Source organism: Quercus lobata, chromosome 3 (genome assembly GCF_001633185.2).
Source record: "Quercus lobata isolate SW786 chromosome 3, ValleyOak3.0 Primary Assembly, whole genome shotgun sequence".
Lineage (NCBI taxonomy): Eukaryota > Viridiplantae > Streptophyta > Magnoliopsida > Fagales > Fagaceae > Quercus > Quercus lobata.
The window spans coordinates 70,918,899-70,944,554 of NC_044906.1; the positions used below are offsets into that span (position 1 = coordinate 70,918,899).

Here is a 25,656-nt window from a genome sequence, read left to right on the forward strand (position 1 = left end):
ATCCTTAGAAAGAGCATGTAATTGAGCAACTTATCTCTATGTTGCTTCAAGTCTTTTCTCTTTTAGGTTTGCTTTCTTCTAAAATATCTTTATCTTTATCTTTTTTATAATTCTTTTGTTAGCACTGTAAATATTTTCATTATTAACATAATAAAGCATTGTATTAAAGTTACCTAATATATGTGTTAGATGAAGATGACATTGCCAGTTTTATTTTTGTGCTGCAATTGGTTATATGATTTTATTCCAATGTCACCAATTTCATGTCTTTAATTATTAATAAAGTCAGAAATTGCCAAAATCAAAAGATGAAAAAAAGAGATATAAAGTAAAGTCAAAGAGCTTTCTCAAAATAAAAAAAAGTAAAGTCTAAGAAAGGAAAAAAAAAAGAAAAAAAAAAAAAAACAATAGTTGTTATAGGTGTTATAGAAATTGCAGAAAGCATCTTGAGTTGAATCTCATTTATAAGTCTTGGAAGTATTTTATGTGTCTTGATATTCCTCCTCCAGCAAATGATATTTTAAGGATTACAAGTGTGGGGCCAAAGAAAGTGTGGCTCTGGCCCAGGCCCAGTTTATCTTAGGGCCCGCGGCCCAAGCCGAGGAGAGCCATTGTCGAGGACGACCTCCTGCTCGGCACTTCACTAAATGCCCAACGAGAGGAGCACACTGAGTGTAGGGGCAGGGCAAGGGAAAAAGCCGCCAACACAGTAACGCGGGATTCGGCGTCTGACAAGTTCGTACTCAAACCCATACCCATGACCATGTGCTTTTCCAACAACTCCCAACCACTCTAGGTATGGGTCGACTGGACAAGCCTGCACTCCAAAAGTAAAATCAACACGTGGACGCAAAAAGGGGGGGGGGGGAACTCTGGCTAAAAGAAAGAAAAGGGGTTTAGCTAGGGAAACCGAGCCCGCCCATGCAGTATTTCCCGTAGGAACAATTACTAAACAGCTCATCTATGCCCAAGGTCATACCTTCGAAGCCCACTCTCTACAAATGATATTGTGAGGGCCTCTTTTCGTACGAACCCAGCACTGTCTTGGGATCGTAACAAATTGGGCACCTACAACAAGGATTTTTTCATTAGCGGAATCTATATTATATTTTAGTTACTCAGTAAAAAAAAAAAAATCATATTTTTAGTGACTTTCTTGGTAGGTTTCTATTGAATATTGATGATTGTTTGTTCTAAGCTTACTTTATGCGTACTTTATGTATTTACTATCAAATTGTATCTAAAACACCAATGACACCATTAAATCTTTGTTTGTAGGGTTGCATTTTAAGTTGAACCAACTTATCGAGAAATATGGACAGATGGCAGGTGGTAGTTATACAGTTGTTATAAATCATGAGAAATGTTGGATGTGGTTAAAAACATGAGTCTTTGTTTCAATGTATATGCACTGATTTGAAGGATAACACACTCTTTAAAGTCTATGAAATTCTATATGTATTTTTTTTGTGATCGATTACCTTTATGAAATTCTATGTTTTTTGGTACTTTATCTTTTTGTTAGTACCATGGGTTAAAAATGTGACAAAATGAATGTGTAGAACCTTTGAAACATTTGGATTTCTATATTGAAAGCATGCAAGTTTAATAAGTATTTGGAATTTACAAGAGTGAGTCATCTTTTTTCTTTTCTTTTTTTTTTCTTTGTACTGTATAAAATACATTTGATTAATCTAATTTATTATTATTTGTAAACTCAAAGGTAAACATTATTCACATATTTTACAGTGCAATTTTCTCCCTTTTTTTACATTATCATTATTTCTTCCTTTTCTCCAGTTAATTTTTTTTGTTAAGATTAAAGATAAAAAGTAACCAAAAAAAAAAAAAAAAATGTATATGCAATATAAGTTGCTTTTGCAGGTGAAATAATTCTTCATCACACCCCTAGGTTTTTTTGTAATAGGAAAATGGAGTAATCCCAAATTATAATTGATACAAATTATTAACTTTTTCCTAAAAAAATAGAAGAGGCTTTGAGAAGGAATACTAACCTCCTCTATATTTTTTTGGTAAAGATTAATAATTTGCATTCATTATAAATTAGGATTACTACATTTTCCAATCACCAAAATACCTAGAGGGTGTGATGAGTGTTATGCGTTTGTACCAAATATTAAAATTATTAATGGGTTTCTATGCATACTCAATTGGACTTTTATGTGGTTCAAAAATACTAAAAAATACCCTTATTAATGAAGAGTAACTTCATTTAAAAATATGATCATAAATGTCAAATAACAAATTTTATTTTGAATTCAAAAAAAGAACTCCTAAAATTTAAGATTTTTTCCTTTTACGTTCAAAAAAGAAATTGCAGTTATTGTTTATCTCTAAAGTTTATCATTTTTATTTTTTTTTGAAAAATAAAAAAATATTTTTAAATTATAATAGATGCAAATTATTAACTTTTACCCCAAAAATAGAAGAGCCTCATGCATGTTTAGAGGCTAGTAGTGTATATAGATTCATGCTTGAAGTCAAAAGAGGCTTTGTTAAACAAAATGGCATCATAAATAAATAAGCTCTTGTTGTCTCTTGTTGCATGATTGTACATCTTGTGAAGCTGCTTGATTGCATCCAGTTAAGTTGCTAGCCCATCTATTCTATATACACTACTAAGCTCAGATGATGGGCTAGCTAAGCTCCAAGGAGTTCGTGTTCCTCTTCGTCCTATTGTGATTGCATGAGTTTGTAAGCATATATATATATATATATACATCATCTGATGTAGAACAAACATCACATGCCTTCTTGGAGTATCAGGGGTGTATGAAGTCATAACGCAAGATCAAAGGGGGTGTTAGTAGAGGCCATCGTAGCGATAGTGTCAGAAATTTGGCAGGTTGAAGGGAAACGGTATTCTGATCCAGACTCATGATGCCATAAGCATCACCTAAATTTAGGTAAATTCCTTCGTTAGGGCCCTAAAAATAGTTTTTTTTGTTATTTATAGTAATATTTGTTTTTTCTTAATAACTTTTAGTTTAAAAGTCAGAATAAGGTTCGGTTTGTTTTGGGACGACCGTTAAGATTAGTAGTTTATGATTCTACATTTAACTCAATTTTGCCTTTTTTGGTAAATTTCGGTATTTTGTCCCCTAATCGCATAATTAATGCAAATTAGGGTTTTAGACATTTTTCTTAGTATTTATATGTTTTGTAGCCGTTAGAGGCAAATCAGATTATTATCAATAAATACAGACTTTTGTTAAATTCTTTCTCTGGTGGATTCCAGATTTTCTCCTTGTGGAAATTCTTTCTCTAGTGGATTCCAGTTTTTCTTTTTGGGGATTTAGGGAAACCCTTCGTGGATTCGAGGTTTACTACCAGAAGCTAATAGTTTAGTTTCTGTTCTATCAAAAGAGCATCGTGCGTGCTTTTTCTATGCTTCCATGACATAATCATCCTAGAGTCTACTCTGTGTATCCAATTTTTTTATTAGCTGATATATATATTAGATAAATATACATTATCGATTACCCATTTACGGACACTAATTTGGAATTACTATTATACTATAACTCATTCACAATGAAGATTGACTTTATCTCAATAATCAAATAGATATAAGTATATAATTCTCCAACTCATTCATGGGCTTAACTCTTCCTAACTATGCACGTTGGTTTTTATTTTATTTTATTTATTTTTTATTTTTTATTTATCTAAAAATTAGTGATAAAGCAATAGTTGATAAGAACAAATAAGAAGTTGTTTTTATCTATACATTTTTCGAAGTGTGAATATAATAACCCACTTGATATCTCTGATCGAAAAAAGATGATGACTACACAGAAATCTTATAGAAAAAAAAAAAAAAAAAACACCACTGCAACTCAAATATTATTTACTCTTATCTCTCTCATTTAATTTTAGGTATCTATTGTTTTATTTTTTATAGGGTCCTATATCTAGTTCGGATGTATTCTCTAAGGTACAGAGGATATGTATTGTATTCAGCCCAACGTGGGCTATGATATCTTGATAAGTGAACAATTCAACCAACAAACTACAGTTATCGAAAAAATACTGAAACAAAAATTTTGTGATAAGATAACAACTAATCCAACTCCTAGTCCCACACGTACGAGCTCTGTCGCTTATACACTTATCTGGTTTTTCCATCCATAAATAAGCAATCCATGCACGTTACAGAACCCCAGTTAACAACACAGATCTGAGCCAGTTGACAACCCTGATCTGAGAGTGAGAAAGTGGATGAAATATTTGGTCCCATCCTTGAATCTGTCAGTTCTCTAAACTTGCAGACATAGCAATGGACAGTTATGCTCTTACAGACTTTGAAATAATCACTTTGGTTCTGTGTGGGGTCATTTTTTTACTCTATTCTATATTAAGAGAACAACCAAGCAATGTAAGAGTCTACTTTAGAGGGAGACTTGCTTCAAGGTGCTGGACATTTGAGAGGTTTGTTCCCTCACGTAGTTGGATAGTTGATGCATTTGCAGCAAATGAAAAAGAACTGTTGCGCGTGGGTGGCATGGATGCTTTGGTTTTTCACAGGATAATTGTTTTCAGGTAATTACTAACTGTTATTGAAGGCTGATAGCTTGTGTCTATATTTAATGTAATAAAGATTATGATTGCTTTTATTTTGGTCAATGGCTTGGCGTGGTTATTGTATTTTTTTTTGGCTGATAATTTACTCTGGATATCTCTATTGGAATTATAAGAGTTGATTCATCCTTTTTTCTTTTTCTTTTTTTTAAAAAAAAAAAAAAAAATCTTTTATGGTTGGATGATGTTTCTAGTCGATCTGTTCCCTATGCTTTCACATATGGTCAACCTTTATTGCTTTTGGTAAATATGTTATAAATTTGTAAAGTTTTAAAAATAGGGGTGACTCTAAATAAGAACATAGGACATCGAAAGGATCTCGGAGACCCACTAAAGCATATCTTTTAGAAAATGAATTCCTATACAAAGAGTGCATAACCGCATGGATAAGCTCACACTAACCCGTCAATATGGGATCCAATTCAGGATTTTCCTTGGGAGGTATCGGGAAGGAATTGGAATGGAATAATATCTATTCATACATATACAAAAGAAAAGGTTCTCTATTGATTCAAGGGAGAGCCAGTCAAGATGGTTGATTATATGCAAAAGAGAGTAATTAATGCACCAATTAGGAAGACTAATTTGATTTAGGTGAACTAAATGGAAAAAAGGAAAACCTAAAATAACACAAGAGAAAGACATCTTAATTAAGGTGATTTTGAAAATGATAGTGATATCCTAAAATAGCACAAGTAGAAGTATTAAAAAAGATTATATGCAAAAGAGAGTAATTAATGCACCGGTTAGGAAGGCTAATTTGATTTAGGTGAACAAGGAAAACCTAAAATAGCACAAGAGAAAGACATGTTAATTAAGGAGATGATAGACTTTAAATATGATAGAATCCTAAAACAGCACAAGTAGAAGTAGTAAAAGAGAAAACATGTTATTTCCGGAGATGGTAGAAAATATGATTTTGGATATAATAATTACAAGAAACCTCAATTGTGATTAGTTCTTTTGGAGTATAGTGCATTGACTAGAGCTTTTCCTTAGGTTGTTTTTCATTTAAAATTTTCATTTTGTTGTGGCCCATTTTCATATTACACTTGTGGAAGTTTTCTCTTGATGCAGTGAATATGCACTTTCCAATTTAAGCACATGTATTAATATATCCTTTAGCAAAATATGTTTCATAGTTTCCTTTCCATCTCATTTACATATTTGTAGAAAAAATGTACTGCTGGTTTTTCAAGTTCTTACGGGTGCCATTTAAATTTTATTTGCAGTATCAAAATTTTTGCCGTAGTTACTGTCTTTGGCGGTATTCTAGTGTTTCAAGTGAATTATTTTGAGCAACTAAATTGTCATGACCGTTCTCTGAAAGTATTTACCATCGAGAATGTTAAAGAAGGTTCAAGATGGTACGTTGACATATACTGTTGATGATTAGATAATTTAAAATGCTGATTTTTTATATTTATTTTTTTGGATTGTGCCTTTTCAGGCTCTGGACTTATTGTCTCGGATTATACATTATAACTTGCTCAGCTTGCATTCTCCTTTACATTGTAAGTATGTAATTTTTATATATATATTTTTTATAGAGTATGTAAATTTATTTGCATATTCTATTAATGTATAGCTTATCTTTTGTTCAAAGTTTCTTATAGAAACTTTTTCTACATATTCTAGGAGTATAAGAACATTGCCAAGATGAGGCGAGCACATCTTACTGGATCACCAACAAATCCAAGTCATTTTACAGTTCTTGTCCGTGCTATTCCTTGGTCTTCAGAAGAATCATACAGTGATTCTGTGAAAAAGAATTTCACAAATTATTACTTGTCACACCAAATGGTGTACCAACCGGAAAGAATTGAGAAATCGATGGTGTGCATCTGTCTTTAATTTACAATTTGTTGTTTATATTCAGCTATACACTTCTAAATCTTTTGCATGTCTGTCAATTGATTTTCTTATGGCTTATTCTTTACTTAATAAATAATGAAGCAGCATGACTTTCCTTCAGTATGAGAGCACAATCAATTTTGGCTAATGTTCTTGAAATTTCAGAAATATTATGGTTCATTATTTCATGTGGACCTAATTAACATTGTAATTTGGACACTGAATTTTGTATTGTACTGATTACCAAATGATTAGCAGATGATGCAATGTGATCGTAGTGAACAGCAATTCCTCATTCCTACCATTTGCATTGGTTAATTATTTTATTTTATTCAAAGTTATACTATGAAATTGAAAGTTATCTCCTGCAATTTATATCTTTTTGCCTTGTCTTTGCCTTTCAAGGCCATTTTCTTCATACATTGCTTGTTACTTGCTTCATTGCACAAGACTAATTGCCATAGACTTGATTCTCACACACATAACATATCTTTTTTCAAATATACTCTTATGCTGTAAAATACGGAAAATTTTAAAATATCAAATGTGGATATGTATGTGAAATAGTGGATGAACTAGTATATATGAAAGCATGTCTTACCTAGATATTATCTCTGACTATTCACATAAGGTTTTTATGGCAACTCCATTTGTCTTTTTAATTCAATGTAATTTAGTCCACTAATTAATTTGAAAATATTTTCTACTAGTGTATATTTAAGATTCGGCCATATGGCTTTTTTCTCATGGATGGTGCATCTGCTTTTGTTTCTTTCAAGACTCAGGATGGTGCATCTGCTTTTGTTTCTTTCAAGACTCGTTATGCTGCTGCTGCTGCTAGACATGTTCAGCTATCTTCAAATCCTATGTTATGGGTGACAAAAATGGCTCCAGAACCACAAGATGTAGATTGGTCAAACCTTGATATACCATTCAGACAATTTTGGATCCGTAAGATGGGAACACTTGTGGCTACTATTGCCTTCATTTTTGTGTTTCTTTATCCTATGGCATTTGTTCAAGTTTTGACTCAGCTAGATGAGCTTGAAAAAACATATCTAGTACAAAAGGCATTTCCATTTTTGGGAGAACTTCTAAAGATGTAAGTATTGTGATGATAGAGTTGTATTGTGTTATGTGTGTGTTATTTTTGTAATTATGTTAGGTAAGTTCTCCGTGGCTTATTCTTAATAAAATAAACATGCATATTTTTATAAATATAAGTATACATGGTATTTAGTCTTACTTAATTCCCTCATGTGATTCACATTTGCTTATAAAAGATATAAATGCTTTTGTTTAAACTGCATAGATATTAGATGAAGTTATTAATCATCCATCCCCTTTACTTACTAGCCTCAAGCTTAAATTTGTTCTTGAATTTTGAATTTTAAATAGTTTTCTAGGTTAATACTATCTAGATCGTAGCAATGTATGAAAAGGTTCAATTCTAATTACAACTTAATTACCACAAGTTTAACACTGTCTAGAGTAGCTTATTTCCAATTACAACTTAATTATCAAATTAAAGTTTCAAATAATAAACTCAGGCTTACACAATGTTTGCTATGAAATCTAAATAATTGTATCTTCTTTTATCGTTGTTTAATTTATAAATGATTTTGATTAACTTATGCATTGCATGGGCATAGTGCTGATTTACAAGTAAATTTATTATGTGCCTTGATGCAGGAAATATATGACCCAACTGGTAACAGCTTACCTTCCAAGTCTAATTTTGAATTTAGCTCTATATGCCGTTCCACCAACTATGATGCTATTTTCAAGACTAGAGGGGTCTATTTCTCTTAGTGGGAGGCAAATGAACGCATGCTGCAAAGTCTTGTACTTCACAATTTGGAATGTCTTTTTTGTCAGTGTTTTTGTAAGGTTTGTTATTGGCTACTATATCAACCAATGGAGTGCTTCTTCTAATGTGAAAGACATAGTTGCAGAACTTGCCATAGCAGTTCCGAGACAGGTTTTGTTCTTTGATTCTTATTTAAGTTTATTATTTACCTTTTTCTAGCTATGCTACTTTATGCAAACTGTTTATATAATTTTGTGTGAGTTTTGAGCAGTATTAATTTCCAATTATTGATTATACTAAGGCTTTACAATGAAGAGTTCTATTTGTGAAAATAATCCCTCATGACGAATGTTTCACATTTTAAATTCATTATCTAGTTTCCAAATTCTCATGAAAAGAAATATTTTTCCAGTTTTCCTTTATTTCTTCAGGCAAATATAGAAATTTTGACATCATATTTTCATCATAATTGTGGTTTACAAATTGTTGCAGGTTGGTTTCTTCACAACCTTTGTTTTAATGTATGGTTGGATAAGTTTGGCATGTGAAGCGATACAAATCTCTGTACTTTTTCGCAACCTGGGTAAAAGATTCATACAAAGAATTAGGGATGATTCCTCTAATGAAACCTTGTCTTTCCCGTACCACAAAGAAGTCCCACGACTCCTCTTGTTCGGATTCCTTGGATTCATATGTTCTATCTTGGCACCCTCAATATTGGCCTTTGTGTTGGCTTACTTTATGCTTGCTTACTTTGTGTATCGAAATCAGGTAAGTGCTCTCATTAGTGATTTGTCCCTCTTTACCTTGTTTGTTAATGTGGCTTTGGCATGTCTATTTCTTTGCCAAGTTCTTTAATTAGTGATTTGATTGTATTTTGTCAATGGTGAGCTTGTTCTTCCATGTCCATTGTAGTTATCAAATGTTTTTAAATAAGGCATTCTTTACAGTGTGTTCTTCAATTTTCCATCATAGATACAAAATATGTTTGAACAATGCATTCAGTTGAGTTGTAAGCCGGTGGTATTTCCTTTTTTTTTATCCAACCACCAATTAGATTTTGATATTATGTTTCACTCTTCCAATATTTGATCTCAGTTCTCTTGAACTTGGTAATAGGTTTATTGCTAGAAACTAAACGTTCTTAGCACCCTCAATCTTAGTAGTACATTTTGAAATAATTAGAAGGGCCACAATTAAGGCTTGAAAAGAAGCACCTAGCTTAGGGAATTTCCTGCTTGGGGGCTGCCATCACAATGGAAGGGTGGTGGAATGATTCTTAGGTGATGGGAAATTGATTTATTACGGATTTTAACATTTTAATGCATAAATTTTGTTAAACAGCAATCCGAGTACTATTTGCAGAGAAGAATAGCACAATGATAAATTAAGACTAAAATAAGAGAGAGAGAGAGAGAGAGAGAGAGTGCACATTATAGGAAAAAATTCCTTTTTAAGTTCTAAAGTTTTTATGTGTCTGAGTTATTCGACACCTTGATCACAATGACCTTAATTAAAGAGTTTGATAAACTTAGTAAGAAAGCTGATGTGAAATCAAAATCAGACTCAGTGCTAGCAAAATAAAAATTACGTAATAATCCTATTAGCTCAAGGACCGAGAAAGAACACTTTGGACTACAAGACACACTTTTTAGTTTTTACCATGCAGAATTCGCTTTCATTGGGCATTGCATGCAGCCCCGCAAATAAATATTCTAGACTTCCAAAATTGAATGCACATACAAACTGCAACTAAGCTCCTTTTCCATGGCTGCACTATAAAGTTGTAGAAGCTCCTTATATATTAAAAAAAAAAAAAAAATCAGTTCCCTTTTCTAATACATTAAGCTTTTGCTTATCTTTATGATTGATGATGCTGCCTGCTATTAGCTTTTGTGGCAATGAAGGGATTTATAATGCGATTGAATTGTTGAGATTATATATCAAACTGAATAACAGAGTTTTTCTGGTACCACCTAGATGTCTGTATGTCTCTTTTGGCGTATATTTTATTGTACAAGGCAACATATTCGGGAAACACAACTTTGGTACCATAGGTTGGTAGAGTAGTTGTATCTAGTTATTGGCAGTCTGCATCTGTTTGCTCTTAGTTTAGTGTCTTCTTGAAAAAGGTTGTACCATTGTACAAAGCTTCTCCTTCTACAGGTTCTAAGATGGTTGTTATGCAACCCGAATTTCAGAGAGGCTGGTTTCTAGACTCAAAACGAGTGACGTTTAGGCAGAGTGCACTTGCCATTCCACCAAGTTCTGAACTCTTTAGTTTCTTCATATAGGTCAGTAAAATACATGAGAGAGATAGAGACCAATTGTAGAGATTTAAGTCTGGACAATCGCCAATGGTGGCATGAGCTCTAAAATGCGACAGACATAGAAATTGAAAAAGTTTAATGTAAAATTGGTGCTAAGTTGGAGCGCATTACCAGGAAAAAAGCCTATGCATTTAATTATATTTTGGTTGGAGTTTATAAAATAAATGTTTAGGGATATGATACATGCCAATCCTTTTGTAATCTCTTAGTGCTGATTCTTGATAATTGATCCTTGTAAGATTATGGCATCTTTATTTTCTGATAAATAGCCTATGATAATTGATAGGCAATGGATTTGGTGTTCTTGTAGAATATATATAACTGATAGTTTTAAATGTTTAGACTGACTATAAGTAGCGTGTGTCTAAGTATTGCATTTGCTTTTATTTTTATGCTCCTACCAGAAAGTAACTCCATATGTTAGTTGTTAAAAAGGATATGTTAATTGATGAGGTGACATGATAGGATTGAATAACGGAGAAGAATACGTGTGGTTGACCCTAATTAGTTTTCATAGCCAACCTTTAAATTTTGGGACTAAGACTTTGTTCTTTTTATTATTTGTTTTTTATTTTTTTCACTAAAGAAATTGATCTATTCTCATCGTTTGGCATTTTGTGATTTTTCTCTTGCTCTATTAAGGAATGCATTTTACAATATTCAAATGTATCTTTCAGATAGTCAACGTATATACTTCAAAACATGATTCTGGAGGACAGTTTTGGCCTGTTGTTCACAACACAACAATCTTTTCATTGATAATAACACAAATAACCACTCTTGGGGCTTTCGGAATTAAACAATCACCAGTGGCTTCAGGTTTCACCATTCCGTTGATTATCTGCACTCTTATATTCAACGAGTATTGTAGGCGGCAATTTCTCCCAATATTTAAGAACAATGATGCACAGGTAGCAATTTAAAATGGACTCCCTCTCTTTCTCTGAACACACACACACACACACTCATTCTTAGCCTGATGGTTGGGTTTTTACAGATTCTTAATGAGATGGATCGGAAAGATGAGCAGAGTGGAAAAGTGGAACAGATTCATCAACTTTTGATATCGGCTTATCATAAAAAATAATGCATTCTAAGCAACTTTGTTATGATTTCATTACGAAGTTATATAGTTGTGATGCTGACAGATGATGATAAGAGGTTTGTAACTGAAGGGGAAAGCGATTCAGGATGAAGTCATTATCTGCATGAGAGGCTTTATCTGCATATGTTATTCCAGACTTTATCAAATAAAAGTACTTCTTACATTTTAGGAAGGCTAGAAGAATTAGTAGGAGATTATTTTTAAATGTCCCTGTGAGTTTATTTAGGAGTCCTTTTCAGTTCGTTTAGGCTTGTTTTATCCTTATGTCTGTTGAATTCGTTGAGCAGCACTGTATTTAATCAGTGGGCAGTGAATAATAAGAACAACTAGTATTACAACCCAAATTCTGTTCTCTTTTCTCTATTTCTCATAGATTAGTCACCTCGAATCGACTAAACCATCACTTAAATTTTCAAAAACATATCAGTTACACTAAGCTATGTTCTTTTTGTAAATTAACAGAGCTTTCTTTGCGCAATTATTAGTTGCATGTGAGTTGTGTCAAGATATCATTCTAATTCTTTGTCAAGATCAGGGGCAAAAATTTATTTGAGTTGAGAATGTACAAATGTTGTACATCAAATTGGAGTTGAGAAATTGTCATCAAAATACCTTACCAATCTCTCTCTCTCTCAATTTTGCACATTTGTATCTTTTTTTTTTTTTAATTGTCCATTGTCCTTTACTACAAGGAAAGGAAGAATTAATGGGCTGTTCTCTATTCGAGGCGACTTAGGGTATATTTGGTAATTGTTTTTTTTTTCCTATTTTCTATTTCCAAAAATAATTTTCTATTTTTAAGATTAGAAAACTTGTTTGACAACTCAAAATGAATAATAAAAAAAAAACTTTTCTATTTTTAAAAGTACTTTTTCAGTTTTTTATTTATTTATTTTTTATTTTTAAATTCAATTAGTTAAACATGTTTTTGATTTTGAAAATACATGATTTTTTTTTTCTTTCTATTCTCAAAACAAGTTTTAGAAAACAAAAAACAAAAATTATTACTAAAGAATAACCTTAGTTTTTTACAAAAACGACCGCTTTTTGACATCCTTACTCAACCATTTTAGAACCGATTGAATCATTTTGGTTCCTGGTTTTCATCGTTGAAATGGCAATTTCCAACTTTTGTTGTTTTTTTAAGAATTTCTGATTATTAAAGAAAACTAGATTGGATTATGATTCAATTTGTTTTAAAACCATGGGAAAAATGATCTCTTTCTCTCTCTCCTTCCAATGTCCCTATGTCAATCCTCTTTTCCTAGCCCGCTAGCTCCTAAAAGATTCAAAATATGGCTTTTTGGAAAATTTCGTGTGTGTTTGGGACTAGTTTATAAGCTAATTTTTTGCTTTTTAGCTTTTACGTACAACTTTTTAAAATCTCTCTCTCTCTCTCTCCTTTTTTTTTTTTTTTTCCTCTCAATTTTCAAAGTACAAGTATACTCTAAAACAGTTCTACTTATTTTCTTACATTGATAATTAATCAGCCCAATTAAACCATTATAAAATCCAACCTTCAAAAAGAATTTTATACTCAAATGAGGCCTTGAACAAAGCTTGCCTCAAGACAACATGTTTAGCCACATAGGTTACACTTTAGGCTTGTGAACGAACTAAGTTGAGTCGAGTATTAAAAATTCAAGTTTGCTCATTTAATTTTATTTCACATATGGGTTGAGCTCAAACTCATCCCTAACAAGATTACACATTCAATCTTGATTCATTTTATTGTCAAACATGCTCGTGCTTGTTCACAAGTTACTTGCATAACTTTTTTTTTTCCTATATTGATGTTACGGAAGTTACAAGAAAACCAACATGTTTCTTTCTTAATGGAAAAAGAAACTAAACATGTTAGCTTTTGAATGAAAATTTCGAATCCACGAGGGGTCCCTTGAATCCACAAGGTGATAAGGTCCTGGAATCTACCAGAGAGAAATAGACAAAGTCTGTAGTTTATAAATCTAAAAACTAAATTACCCTGAAGGCTACAATATGTTTAAATAGTAAAAGAAACCCTAAGGCGGCTAGGGCAACGTCCAAAAACCCTAATTCACGCTAATCACGTAATTAGGTGGCAAAATAGTGATTTTTGCCAAAAATAGAAAAATTGAGATAATTGCAAAAATTGAAAATACTGTCTCTAAGAGACGTTTAAAAATAGACGGGGCCTTATTTTGACTTTTAAACTAAAAGTTATTAAAGAAAAATAAATATTACTATAAATAGCAAAAACACTGTTTTCAAGGCCTTAATAAAGGAATTTGCCTAAATTTAGGCGATGCTCATGACAATTGATATGAGTTTGGATTAGAATGCTATTTTCTTTCACCCTACCAAATTTCATGCAATTCCAACATTGTCGGTCCAATGGCCTCTACTGGCACCCTTTTGATCTTGCATTGTGACTTCTGGCGCCCTTATTGCTTCAAGAAAGCATGTGCTTGACTTTGTTCTACATCATATATATAGTAAAATCATGACTAAAATTTTTTACCACTTCATAAATTTATGAATTTTTACTATGAAGAGATTGTATATATTATTAATAAACTACAAATAATAAGTTGATATCATATAAACTTATTTACAAACTTATACAATCCTCAAGTCAATATAAGTAATTTTTTAGATAAGTATATATATAGAATTATAATATTTTAGATAGTTAAGCAAGCCCCAAATTCATGAGCTTGTTCACAAATATATCATCATGTTTGAGCTTGGCTAGTTCAGTAGTTGAACCTAAACTTGGGCTTGAGTTTGACTTGTTTACTAAATAAACGGATATAAACAAACCTTTTGTTGAGCTGAGCTTGAGCTATTCATAAATAGTTTGGTTCATTTATAACCTAGTTATAATTACTGTCAAAACCAACCTAAGAAACAATTTAATATAACATAGATTACTGGATTACCTACTGAACACCTTGTTATAAGCTTACAACCTATGCCTGGCTAATTCATATTACATTCAAAACAATAATAGGAAGAAGAAAGGCTACAAATGCTATCCTGTTGAAAGAAACTGTTCCAAAATGTGATCTTACATGGTAGATTTACCCATGATGCTAAGCCAAGAAACCATTATCTAAAGCTCCTTTTATTTCACTCCAACCTTCTGCTTCAAAGCCGCAATGAACTTCTCTTTATCCTCAGCTGACATTCCCTCTGCTGAACAATCTCCAACACCCCATTCTGCTCCACGTAAGCAGTACTTGTCCTGAGTTTCTTGGCGATTCCTGAAAATTTCCTAAATATGAGTCCATTACAATGAAAGTTCTCAAACCTAATAAAAAAAGGAGACATCCAACTCAATGAGTATCTCTTGCCCCAACTTATTATTGGCATGATATTGTCTCTTTGAAAGTGACACATAGCCTCATCCCTCAAGGTTTTAAAGGCCTCATACCTATTAGGGTCCATGTGATTCCATACAAAGCATGATATTGTCCTCAAAATGAAATGCCTTGGACATTAATTGGTATGAGGCCTTTTAAAACCTTGAGGGATGAGGCTGTGTCATTCCCAATGAGAACAATATCATTCCAATTATGAGTAAGGGCATGACAGAGTACTTATAAATTTGGACAGCAATAAGATAACTCCAATTTCAGGAATAAGTACTCAGCATTTTTTCAATCAGTAAGTTACTTATATAGCCCTTGAACTCACGATCTCGCTGCCCATCTATTCTGGCAGAAAATACCATTTGAGCTAAAACTCAATGGCAAGAAAATTAGCATCTTTTATGTGCAAGAGGCGCGCATAGATCACTATTAATCAGTTGGAAAGTCTTACTTTCCCTAAGGTAGCTGGAGCCTGGAGTAAGTCCTTTATATGCATAACTCATAAACTGAAATCAAATCTAATTCTAGCTCCTTTAACTAAATATTCATTTTTCTTAGGTAATTAACTTCAATAAATCTTACTACCTGCATTACATTTATGATATTCTAAAACAAGTTACTAAGCTGTAGAATCCTGGGTGTTTAAGCCAGAAGTTGTTTGACACTCAATTTAATGCTAAAATTGGTAACTGACCGGAAACTTACTTTTCTTTGTTCAACTTGGTTTTCTCAAGGTATTCCTTGAGCAGAGGAGATGATTTGAATTTGTCATCAAGTTCTGCATACCTCTTCTGGTTTTGTTCTGTAAAAGAATGCCAGTATGAAGCCATTTGACATATTAAGCTTGAACTGACTGTTAGCATAATGATAATCATTAGTGAGTATCAAACCGTTGAAGCGATTGAGAAATTCAATTTCAGGCAACTTAGGTCCAGGAACTGATTCTATTCCAGGGAATCCTGATAGAAATCCAGCTTTTGCTGCAGAATTCAAAGCACAAACAATCAGTTCTATTATGGATTTTCATTTTGTTAATCAAATTTCAGTCAAAAAGATCCAAAATCTTAGTTTTTGCTTTGCCTTTTAATGTATGTCCCCACATATGGGCAAACAACAAACCAAAATATAGAACAACATAGCATGAATAATTTCCATCAGAATGCATGCCTAGAGAGGATATTCAACCACGTAAGCTCAACTGGCTAAAGTTTACTATTAGTACTTACTTGACTTGCATATAGCTCTAAATGTGTAGTCTGGCAGATTACTATGGAATCTGATTAGTGAACTAGTAGAATTTCTCCACTGCTAAGTAAACTTTCCTACTTTTTTTTCTCTCTCTTTTGGAGATTAGAAATATTGTTAAGAAGAAATTTACAATACAACTCAATCAAGCAGCATCATAGCTACTACCCACAGCACACTGTAACAGCAACTAGACACCTAACCAAACAAAGAGCATAAATCTAGTGATACAAAATGTTTCACAACTTTTTTCACAATTATTAATATGGCCTGTTGTGATTGGTGCATAAGTGGGATTTGTAATGAGCCCATGTGAAAGTGATATTATAGGTTGTGAACCTTTTTGGTGTCTCTAGCATTGCTTAAATTCAATCAACATAGCTACAAAAATAAAACCCCTAGAGCAATTTGGTATCATTTAGTCTACAGCAACCAACGCACAATAAACAGAACTACCCAATCTACAGGCCACACAAGCTCAAAAAACTAACAAACCATTTAACCAAGCCTCTGTCTAACAACAGAAAGGGACATATCATACAATATACACCATTTACAACAGAGAACCCTATTCATTTTTCAAAATAGAATTTGCAGCATTTTCCTTTAGCCTCCAATCCACTGGACAAACTGCTTAGTAAACTATATTGTTCATGTAAATGATATTGATATTAAATATTAGGGTAAAACTTAGATTAAGTAAATTATGTCCTCAATTAAATTCAAACACATAGCTGCATGGAATAAAATTATTCTCCAAAAAAATAATATTATTTGTGCTTCATTGATCAATACAACCATGTGTTTGAATTTAAATGGGAAACCTAATGTACAACATCTAAGCAACTATACCTAAGTTTTGTTAAAAATATTAATACATGCTATCAAGCTTAAAGTTTCTAGTGCATACATAATATAAAACAATGTTATATTATAGGAGATATTTATATTAGAAAGTGACATGAAATAGAGCTAATGAAAGTTAGGTGGTGTATCTGATTACCTGGATTTGACCAGAGAAGAACAACAACTGAAGCAGCCAAGGGAAGAGACTTGTGAAGAACTTGGCAAGATGGTGAAGAAGTTGAAGAAGAAGTCCAAGAAGAACCAGAGGAACTTTTGAGTTTCAAAGTGCACCCAATTGGGATTTTGTAAATTTTATGGCTAGTGGGTTTCTCACAGACATTGAAGCTGGTTAATGAAAATTGAGAGAGAGGAGAGAATGAAGAGGAAACCATAGTTCTGTCTCTCGCTCTCTTACTGAAAGAGAGGGAGGGAGATAGAATTTGCTGAAACTAACGGTGGATAACAATCGGTTAGAGATGCTGTAAGAATGCTCTCATACGTGGCATGCGTTTATTGGTTACATGTTTTGTTACGATTTGCATTTGAATGGTCAAGAATGTCTAAGACCGAAGGCGGCAGTTAATAATCAGTAAAACATGTCAATGTATGGAAGTAGGAACTTTATAGATATAAAATAGTAAAGCGTTGTACGTGTTTCAAAGACAAGCAATCAAGCAAAAAGATATGTTGAAGTTAAACCTTGCGCTTTTTTGCGTCTTTTGTTTGGAACTTTTTTGGCTTGAGGGCTTTATCAAATCAGGCCACAATCCACAAAAAAAACAAACTCACAAAAGTTTCAAGTGCAATTCTTTCACCCGAAAGCCCAACTTTCTAGTTACAAAATACTTAAGCAGCAACCTTTTAAGCCCTTTCAAGCCCAATCTCAAACAAGCCAATCCACTTCTCTCTCTCTCTCTCTCTCTCTCTCTCTCTCAAGCTTCACTAACACTATGTTTGGTTTGAGAGGAAGAGGAGGGAGAGGAAAAGTAAGGAAAGCAAGAGAAATTTAATCTTTTCCATTGTTTGGATAACATGAGAGAAAAGAAAATGAGCTAAATTTGTTAAGAAACCTATCATTTGGGCTCACATTTATCCCTTCTCCCTTATTCTTTTTCTCCTCTTCCATTCATTTTCCTCAAACCAAATATAGGTAAAAGTTTGTTTCTCACTATTCTAGTAGCATTGTGATCAATTCTACTAATTAAATTTATGGTGGGGTTTATCATGAATGTAAGCTGAGTAAACACCATATCACCATACTCTGAAAATACTTAATAATTTTCTAGAGATCCAAAAAAGGCTTCGTAAACTCTCAATGTAGGAAAAACCTTGAAATACAAAGTTATAAATCACAACAAAAAAGTTAATAGAGATTCCTCCAGGCATCACCCATCAAATTCTCAGTGATGTACATCCTTTTGACAAATGAAATGAAAATAGCTATCCGTATCATATAAGAAAAAAAAATAACGATAGCTATAACTCTACTAATTGTCCATTATTGAAGATAACAAGATACTCAATTAAAACCAACTAAACTAAATTGCAATGACATGAAAGGCAGATTAATGGGACTTCCCAGCAACAGTTGAAACTGCAGACATTGTTACAATTGGAAGAAGACTGATCTTTGATAATCAAAGCTCAAAGCTATCCATGATCCCTCAAATGCTCCTATTGCTCACTTCCACTCTTTAACCAATTGCTTGAACTTTCTCTCACAATTCCCACCAACGCCAAATGCTTTCCTTGCCTCTTCTCTTATGTGAGCTGCTTGCACTCTCAACAATTCCTTCCCCATCATCTCTCTAATTCTCTTCCCAATCTCTTCCCCCTTAACCACCATTTGATCATCATTTCCACCCCATCCCCAACTCTTCTCCCAAATCCCAACCCCACTCATCTCCACCACCTCTGCATTAATCTTCTGATCCCCACCTTGTGGCCAAGCTAAAATTGGCACACCATGCCATGCAGCCTCAAGCACTGAATTCCAACCACAATGGCTCACAAACCCTCCCACAGCCCTGTGACCAAGTAACTCTCCTTGGTCCACCCATTTCTTCACCACCAACCCTTTCTCCTTCATCTTCTCTATAAGCTCATGCCCTACCACTTCATCCAAACCCTTTATCCTCCTTGTCAACTTGCTTATCCTTCACCACCCACAAAAATCTACACTCACTTTTAAGTAGCCCATGTCCTACTTCTCTTAATTGGTCCCTAGACATAGCTGTCTTACTACCAAAGCTAACATACACCACTGAACCATCTTCTTGTTCATTGAGCCACTTCAATGGCTCATCCCACTCTCCCTTCTCAAACTCACATGGCACCAAAGGACCAACAGCTAACACAGGTGGCAACCCTTCAATCACTGATTTTCTATTACTAAATGCTTCTAGTGCTTCTGATTCTAGTCCTTCAAAAGTATTGATCAAAACCCCATTTGATTTTGGGAGTTTAGGACTGTCTTCCTTGATTATTTTTGCAAAAAGACTATCTGGGATAAGAAGCAAAGGTGGGATTGACGATCTGGGGATTGGCTTAAGCCCTGGAATCACTTCAAGAACATCACCAAATATAGCTTTGGATGCAAAATTTGGGAAGTGTGAAAATAAAGAGAACATTCTTGCTGATGAAGGAAAGAGAATATAGTTAGAAATATGTAAGCTTTCAATGACTGGAATCACAGAGGAAATCAAACTTACATCATAGATGAGAGCATGAAGAGGTGGAGAAAGTGAAGAGAGGAGAGGAGAGAGGAGGTGAGCTGAGCGACGAATAGCTTCAAAACGAAGCCAAAAAGGGTCATTGGAATTGGCTGTGGAAGGGTCTAAAGGGAGGAGATGGAATTGCAATTGTGTGACTTGAGGGACAGCTGAGAGGAAGCGGGTAATGAATTGAGACTCAGTGAGTGACACAGTGGGGTGAGTGGTGATGAGAGTGACACGGCAATGATGGTGGATAAGCTTTGTAGCAAGTCTAAGAAAGGGTGTGAGATGGCCCATACCAGCACTTGGGAGAAGAGCTACATGAGGTTGGTGAGGCTGTGAAAGCTCATTACAAGTTGACATGGTTGGTTGAGCTTGAAGGTGTGGTGTATGGCTGTATGTGATTCCTCAAATTGAATGAATCCGGTTAGATCGAATTGGACTGTATAAGTGTGAAATTGTATATGTTAAGTCTTAGATCCAATATCTATGGACAATAAAGAGTGTTACCTGTTTCTATGGACACTAGTAGGCCTTGAACATGGTTGCTAAGTTGCTAACAGGATAATGATACTCTTACATTCATTTTTTTCAGTCTTTAAGCTTTTAACATGGTTGGTGGAGCTTTGTATGACTTATGTGATTCCTCAAATTGAATGAATCAATTAGATTGAATTGGATTCAAGTGTATGAGTGTGTGTGTGAAGTAAAATGTGCATATGTTAAGTCTTAGATCCAATCTATATGGACAACGAAGTGTTATCAGTATCTATGGGCACTTGGCCCGGAAGGCCTTGAAATTATTGACCAACGCTAATGCTAATAGGGTAATGATATTCTTACATTCACTCTCATATTTTAAATGTGATTTTTTTTTTTGCCATTTAAAATATATACATGAATTATGAATATAATGTAAAATGAGTGTAAGAGAATATTTTACGAAAACTAACTCTAACTTGTGGGTTCTTATTTGCTCAACTGGTAAAGTATTTGATAGTTGAATAAAAACTCTGGGGTTTATTTCCCGTTTACACCAAAAATTGGTGCCTTGGTCTGATGATAAAGAGTTATTTTCAAGAATGGACGTTGAATAAAAACTCTGGGGTTTATTTCCCGTTTACACCAAAAATTGGTGCCTTGGTCTGATGATAAAGAGTTATTTTCAAGAATGGACGTAATAGATTGAAACTCTCTCAAAAAAAAAAAAAAAAAAAAAAAACTAATTCTAACCTACCTCATCATTATGAGTTCAAATCTTCTATCCCACATTTCCTGATTCATTCAATACTCCATCAATAAAAATTTGCAACATGTTTACCTAATTAATTAAATACTACCATTATTAAATACATTTTAACTACTATTTAATTAATTAGATGAACATATGATGAATTTTTATTGGTGGAGTATAAAGTGGAACAGGAAAAGTGGAACAGAAGCCATAAGATGTGACCTTTTATAGTCAACTTTACCTTGAGAAAACGACCAACACCGCTACAAACAGGAGCTATAAATATACTGCGTTGTAATTAAAGTTTTACATTCAAACATCAATTCCATCTTCCTTTTTGTCCACACAAAAATTGAGTCATGGGCATACCCCCCATATCTAGAATAGAAGTTGCACCGTTGTCACAATATGGGTCTCACATGAAAATCAATCAATGATTAACGACATTGTGGCCCAGACAAGGAAACTGGTAAAGCAATTTAAGACGAACCATGTCGACTTATAGTGTATTGATGACCTTTATGTAATGTTTTCTGCTCTCACATTTATGATGAATCTTGTCATAAATTTAATTAGTGTGGTCAATTATAAATTTGAGAAAATGAAGTATTACATCACTGTGTTTTGAAAAATACCTAAAAATTACTCAAAATTTTGTCATAACTATTAACATTATCATTTCTTATGATTGATATATAATAAAAGTAGTGTTAGTAGTAGACTCAAATAAAAGTGATGTTGCTTCAATTAGAAGAAGTCATATTAATATTACTTTGATCTAAATCCACCATTGATACATCTTTTAGTATGCATCGATCCAACAAATCATGTTAGCAATTTTAAAAATTGTTGTATCCTTATTCTTATTGTAACAAATTAGGCCAATCCTACATATAAACAAATGAAACCATTTCACCTACTCAGCTTAACTAAGCCTTAATCTAATTTAAACTGGGGACTCTTGCACCGATTGCTCATCAAAAATTTACCTAAGCCCCCAATTAAATATCTAAATTATATTTTGCCTTTTAATACCTTTTGTCTTGAATTTGTTTTATAATTTTATGCCTAATTACACTAACCTTTTTCTTTAGGTTTTATGAAATGACATTACCTCAAACATCTACTCCCTTTTTAAGGTTTGTATAAATGCAACATGCAATAAGTCTATACCCTCTCACACTATGACTATCCTAATAGAACTTTCATTTTTTTTCAAAAAAAAAAAAAAAAAAAAATTCAAACCATGGACGAAATGACAATTTCCTTTAAAGATTTGTGAGAATGAATGAAACTACCCTCTTGTAATTTTTACAAATTAGTAGGAACATTTTTTAAAAATAGAATATTTTGAGCATATATATATATATATATATATTTTTTTTTTGAGAAAATTTTGAGCATATATTTAATTGTTCTATTTATAAAAATTTCAATAAGGAGAATAATTTAGTATAATTTACCACTTCCTTTTATCTTTTCTCATATTCTGATATATTGATATTTGGTCTATCTTCTGCTATGATTTCCATATCCAATCATGTTTTTTTTTTTTTTTTTTTTTTTTTTTGAGGGTATACAATAATGTTTCTTGAGCAAACCATATTTCTCCATTTTAATAAATAAGTATTAAACTCAGGTCCACAATATATAGGATTGTTTTTTTTTTTTTAAGGAGTGAGTTAGGAGGTCCTTATTAAAGAATGGGAAAGGGGGTTGGCACTTGGTTGGTCCCATAAGCAATTATTGGAAAATGTCATAAACAGGTGGAGACTTTTAAATGCAATGACCAACAAGAGGCGGCCTTTTTTTTTTTTTTTTTAAATTAAAAAAAAGTGGTAGAATTTGAATTTATTTGAAGCCATGAATTGCGCAGACTATAATAAAGTTGTATTTATTTGGAAAGGAGAATTTTAACAATAGATTTCATTATTTGGGTATAAAATTTAAGAGTAATGGTACAGCCATAAACTATTTTACAATATTTTTACAAACTATTGATATGACAAATTCATATTGGTTCTAATATGGGTCCACTACTAACATCACATTTATGTTTACCAATAATTATTTGAAAATTACTAAAGTCACATCAGCAGTTTGTAAAAATGTTGTAAAATTATTTGTATCTGTAGCATTACTCAAAATTTAAAACAGCAAGATGGTGTTGAAATGCTATAGCTCATAACTTAATTAAACATGCAAGACTTTTTAGTAGTTATTTAGCGTTCATGAGGTTCTTCTGGCCGATTATGACTAATTTTTTTTAATGAAAGTCTATAGTATTCCTTCTAAAAAAAAGAAAGGGATGGTATTGATATAGAAAAAGGATACCATGTATCATAAAAACAGTGTTGGTAATAGTATTGGTGTCTGTAAAATAGTGTAACGGTGAAAATGGTGGTAACGGTTGCAAAGCTCGGTGGTAAAGATGGTCATAACATGTGCTGGTGGTAGCGGTTTTGACGCATGGTAAAAGTGGTGGTGGTGCAACAATGAGAAGTGATAATGGTGGTGACATATAACGATGACAATGATGATGCTGATTGTGGTGGTGTCGTGGTGATGAAAACGTTGGCGGCAACTACAATAGTAATGATGATGGATGGTGTCTATGTGAAGAGTAATTGTGGATTTGTTTATATGATAACATTGATAAAATCTGAAAAAAATTGAGATTTTAGTATTTTAAAATTCCAAGGTTCTAAATTTTATTGACTTATTGAAATTGTTGTCCTGTAAATCCAAACAATGAAAATTAACAATAAAAATTTCCAAATTACAACTCAATATTCCACCTCCAAACATAATTTGGAGAATAGTCTATCAAAGCACAAAGCTGTCATTTAGAACCAGAAACACAACCACTTTTCATCTTCCACTCTGCAACAAGTCTTTTAAAAGTCATCTCACAACTTCCACCATCTCCAAGGGCCTTTCCTTGCCTCTTCTCTAATGTGTGTAGCTTGCCCTCTCAACAATTCACTACCCATCATCTCTCTAATTCTCTCCCCAAACTCATCCCCTTTCACCATTTCCTTTTCACCCCACCCCCAACTTGTGACCCACATCCCAAGCCCACTTCTCTCCAGCACCTCTGCATTAATCTTCTGATCCGCATGCTGTGGCCAAGCTAAAATTGGCACACCATGCCAAGCAGCCTCAATCACTGAGTTCCCACCACAATGGCTCACAAAGCCTCCCACAGCCTTGTGACCAAGTATCTCTCCTTGGTCCACCCAATTCTTCACCACCAATCCCTTTGCCTTCAAACTCTCCATGAGTTCATGCCCCACCACCTCTTCCAAACCCTCTTCTTCCTCCTTGTCAACTTTCTTGTCCTTCACCACCCACAAAAACCTACACCTACTTCTAATTAACCCATGTCCTATCTCTCTTATTTGATCCCTGGACATGGCTGTCCTGCTACCAAAGCTCACATACACCACTGACCCAACTGGCTGCTCATTGAGCCACTTCAATTGATTATTACCCAACTCTCCCTTCTCAAAATCACATGGCACAAGAGGACCAACAGCAAACACAGGAGGCATCCCCTCAACTACTTTTCCACCATTAAGCAACTCTAGTGACAGTGCTTCAAGTCCCTCAAAGGTATTGATCAAAACCCCATTTGACTTGGTAACTTTGGGACTGCCTACCTTGAATATATTTACAAAAATATTATTTGGTATAAGAAGTAAAGGAGGGATTGAAGATCTGGGTATTGAAGGAAGGCCTGGAATTTCAACATCACCAAGCATAGCAGGATCATCATCACCAGCTTTGGATGCATAAATATGGAAGTATGAAAAGAAGGATAACATTTTAGCTGATGAAGTGAAAAGAACGTAGTTAGGAAGAGAATATTATTAATAAGTAAGAATATTATTAAGCAACATTTTTTTTGATAAGTAAGAAGAGAATATTATTAATAAAAGATAAGCAAGAGAAACACAGAGTTCACGGTAGTGAACAAAGGAACAAGTACAAATATAACTATCCTCAACCATAATTGGCAAAAGAACAGGCGTAACCCCAATATATTCACACTTCAGAGAACAACGAACACACTGACACTAATAACAATTAGCATCCCATGCACAATATGCATCTCTTATTAAGAAATTGATTATACAAAATTGGGTAATGGCACAAATTCCAGATTGAGGAGGAACTTGGGAACTGATTTAAAATCAAGGGAAGAATGGTTGTTGTTAGCAATTAAGAAAGGAAGGTCACCAATCCTTCAATTTGATCACCTGTGCCGTGTGTGTGCGCCCGCGCGTGTTTTCATGCATAGCATATGAGTGTATTGTGGTGGGGTTTGGATTGGGTGTTTACGTTTTCTGGCTTTTTTATTTATTTTATTTTTTATTTTTATTTTTTTCCTGCACGTGAACAGTAATATCACATGATTTTACTGTGCAAGGACAAAAAACACTGTTAATGTACTGTTCACACACTATTCATAGGTCCCACGACACTATTCACACATTTAAAAATTATTTTGCTACAATATTTTCAGTTTTCAGTTTCAGCAAAAATAAGTTCAATCCAAAC

At 33.4% G+C, this 25,656-nt stretch overlaps 3 protein-coding genes and 1 pseudogene across 4 annotated transcripts; 1 reads left to right on the forward strand and 3 right to left on the reverse strand.

Annotated features, from left to right (window-relative positions):
• The first annotated feature begins 4,205 nt into the window (after positions 1-4,205).
• On the forward strand, positions 4,206-12,110 carry LOC115982380 (CSC1-like protein RXW8). 2 transcript variants are annotated; one of them, XM_031104959.1, is made up of 9 exons: positions 4,206-4,563; positions 5,835-5,969; positions 6,053-6,116; positions 6,241-6,438; positions 7,236-7,558; positions 8,149-8,437; positions 8,759-9,037; positions 11,274-11,507; positions 11,594-12,110. In XM_031104959.1, exons 1-9 carry the CDS (start codon positions 4,301-4,303, stop codon positions 11,681-11,683), a joined length of 1,875 nt encoding a protein of 624 aa, XP_030960819.1. In that variant the 5' UTR covers positions 4,206-4,300; the 3' UTR covers positions 11,684-12,110. The 2 variants fall into 2 exon arrangements, with proteins under 2 accessions (XP_030960819.1, XP_030960820.1); XM_031104960.1 differs by lacking the exon at positions 5,835-5,969.
• A 2,415-nt stretch (positions 12,111-14,525) lies between these two features.
• Positions 14,526-17,725, reverse strand: LOC115978862. The gene is made up of 4 exons (XM_031100742.1): positions 17,303-17,725; positions 15,945-16,034; positions 15,760-15,856; positions 14,526-14,946 (listed from the first exon to the last, which is right to left on the reverse strand). The coding sequence occupies exons 1-4, from the start codon at positions 17,535-17,537 to the stop codon at positions 14,808-14,810; spliced, it is 561 nt and encodes a 186-aa protein (XP_030956602.1). The 5' UTR covers positions 17,538-17,725; the 3' UTR covers positions 14,526-14,807.
• Positions 17,726-18,636: 911 nt separating this feature from the next.
• On the reverse strand, positions 18,637-20,487 carry LOC115978863 (UDP-glycosyltransferase 13-like). The gene is given in 2 exon segments (XM_031100743.1): positions 18,637-19,277; positions 19,279-20,487. Coding segments are annotated over 2 exon segments (1,395 nt in total). The 5' UTR covers positions 20,223-20,487; the 3' UTR covers positions 18,637-18,826.
• A 3,364-nt stretch (positions 20,488-23,851) lies between these two features.
• Positions 23,852-25,568, reverse strand: LOC115978865 (annotated as a pseudogene).
• Between the last annotated feature and the right edge of the window lie 88 nt (positions 25,569-25,656).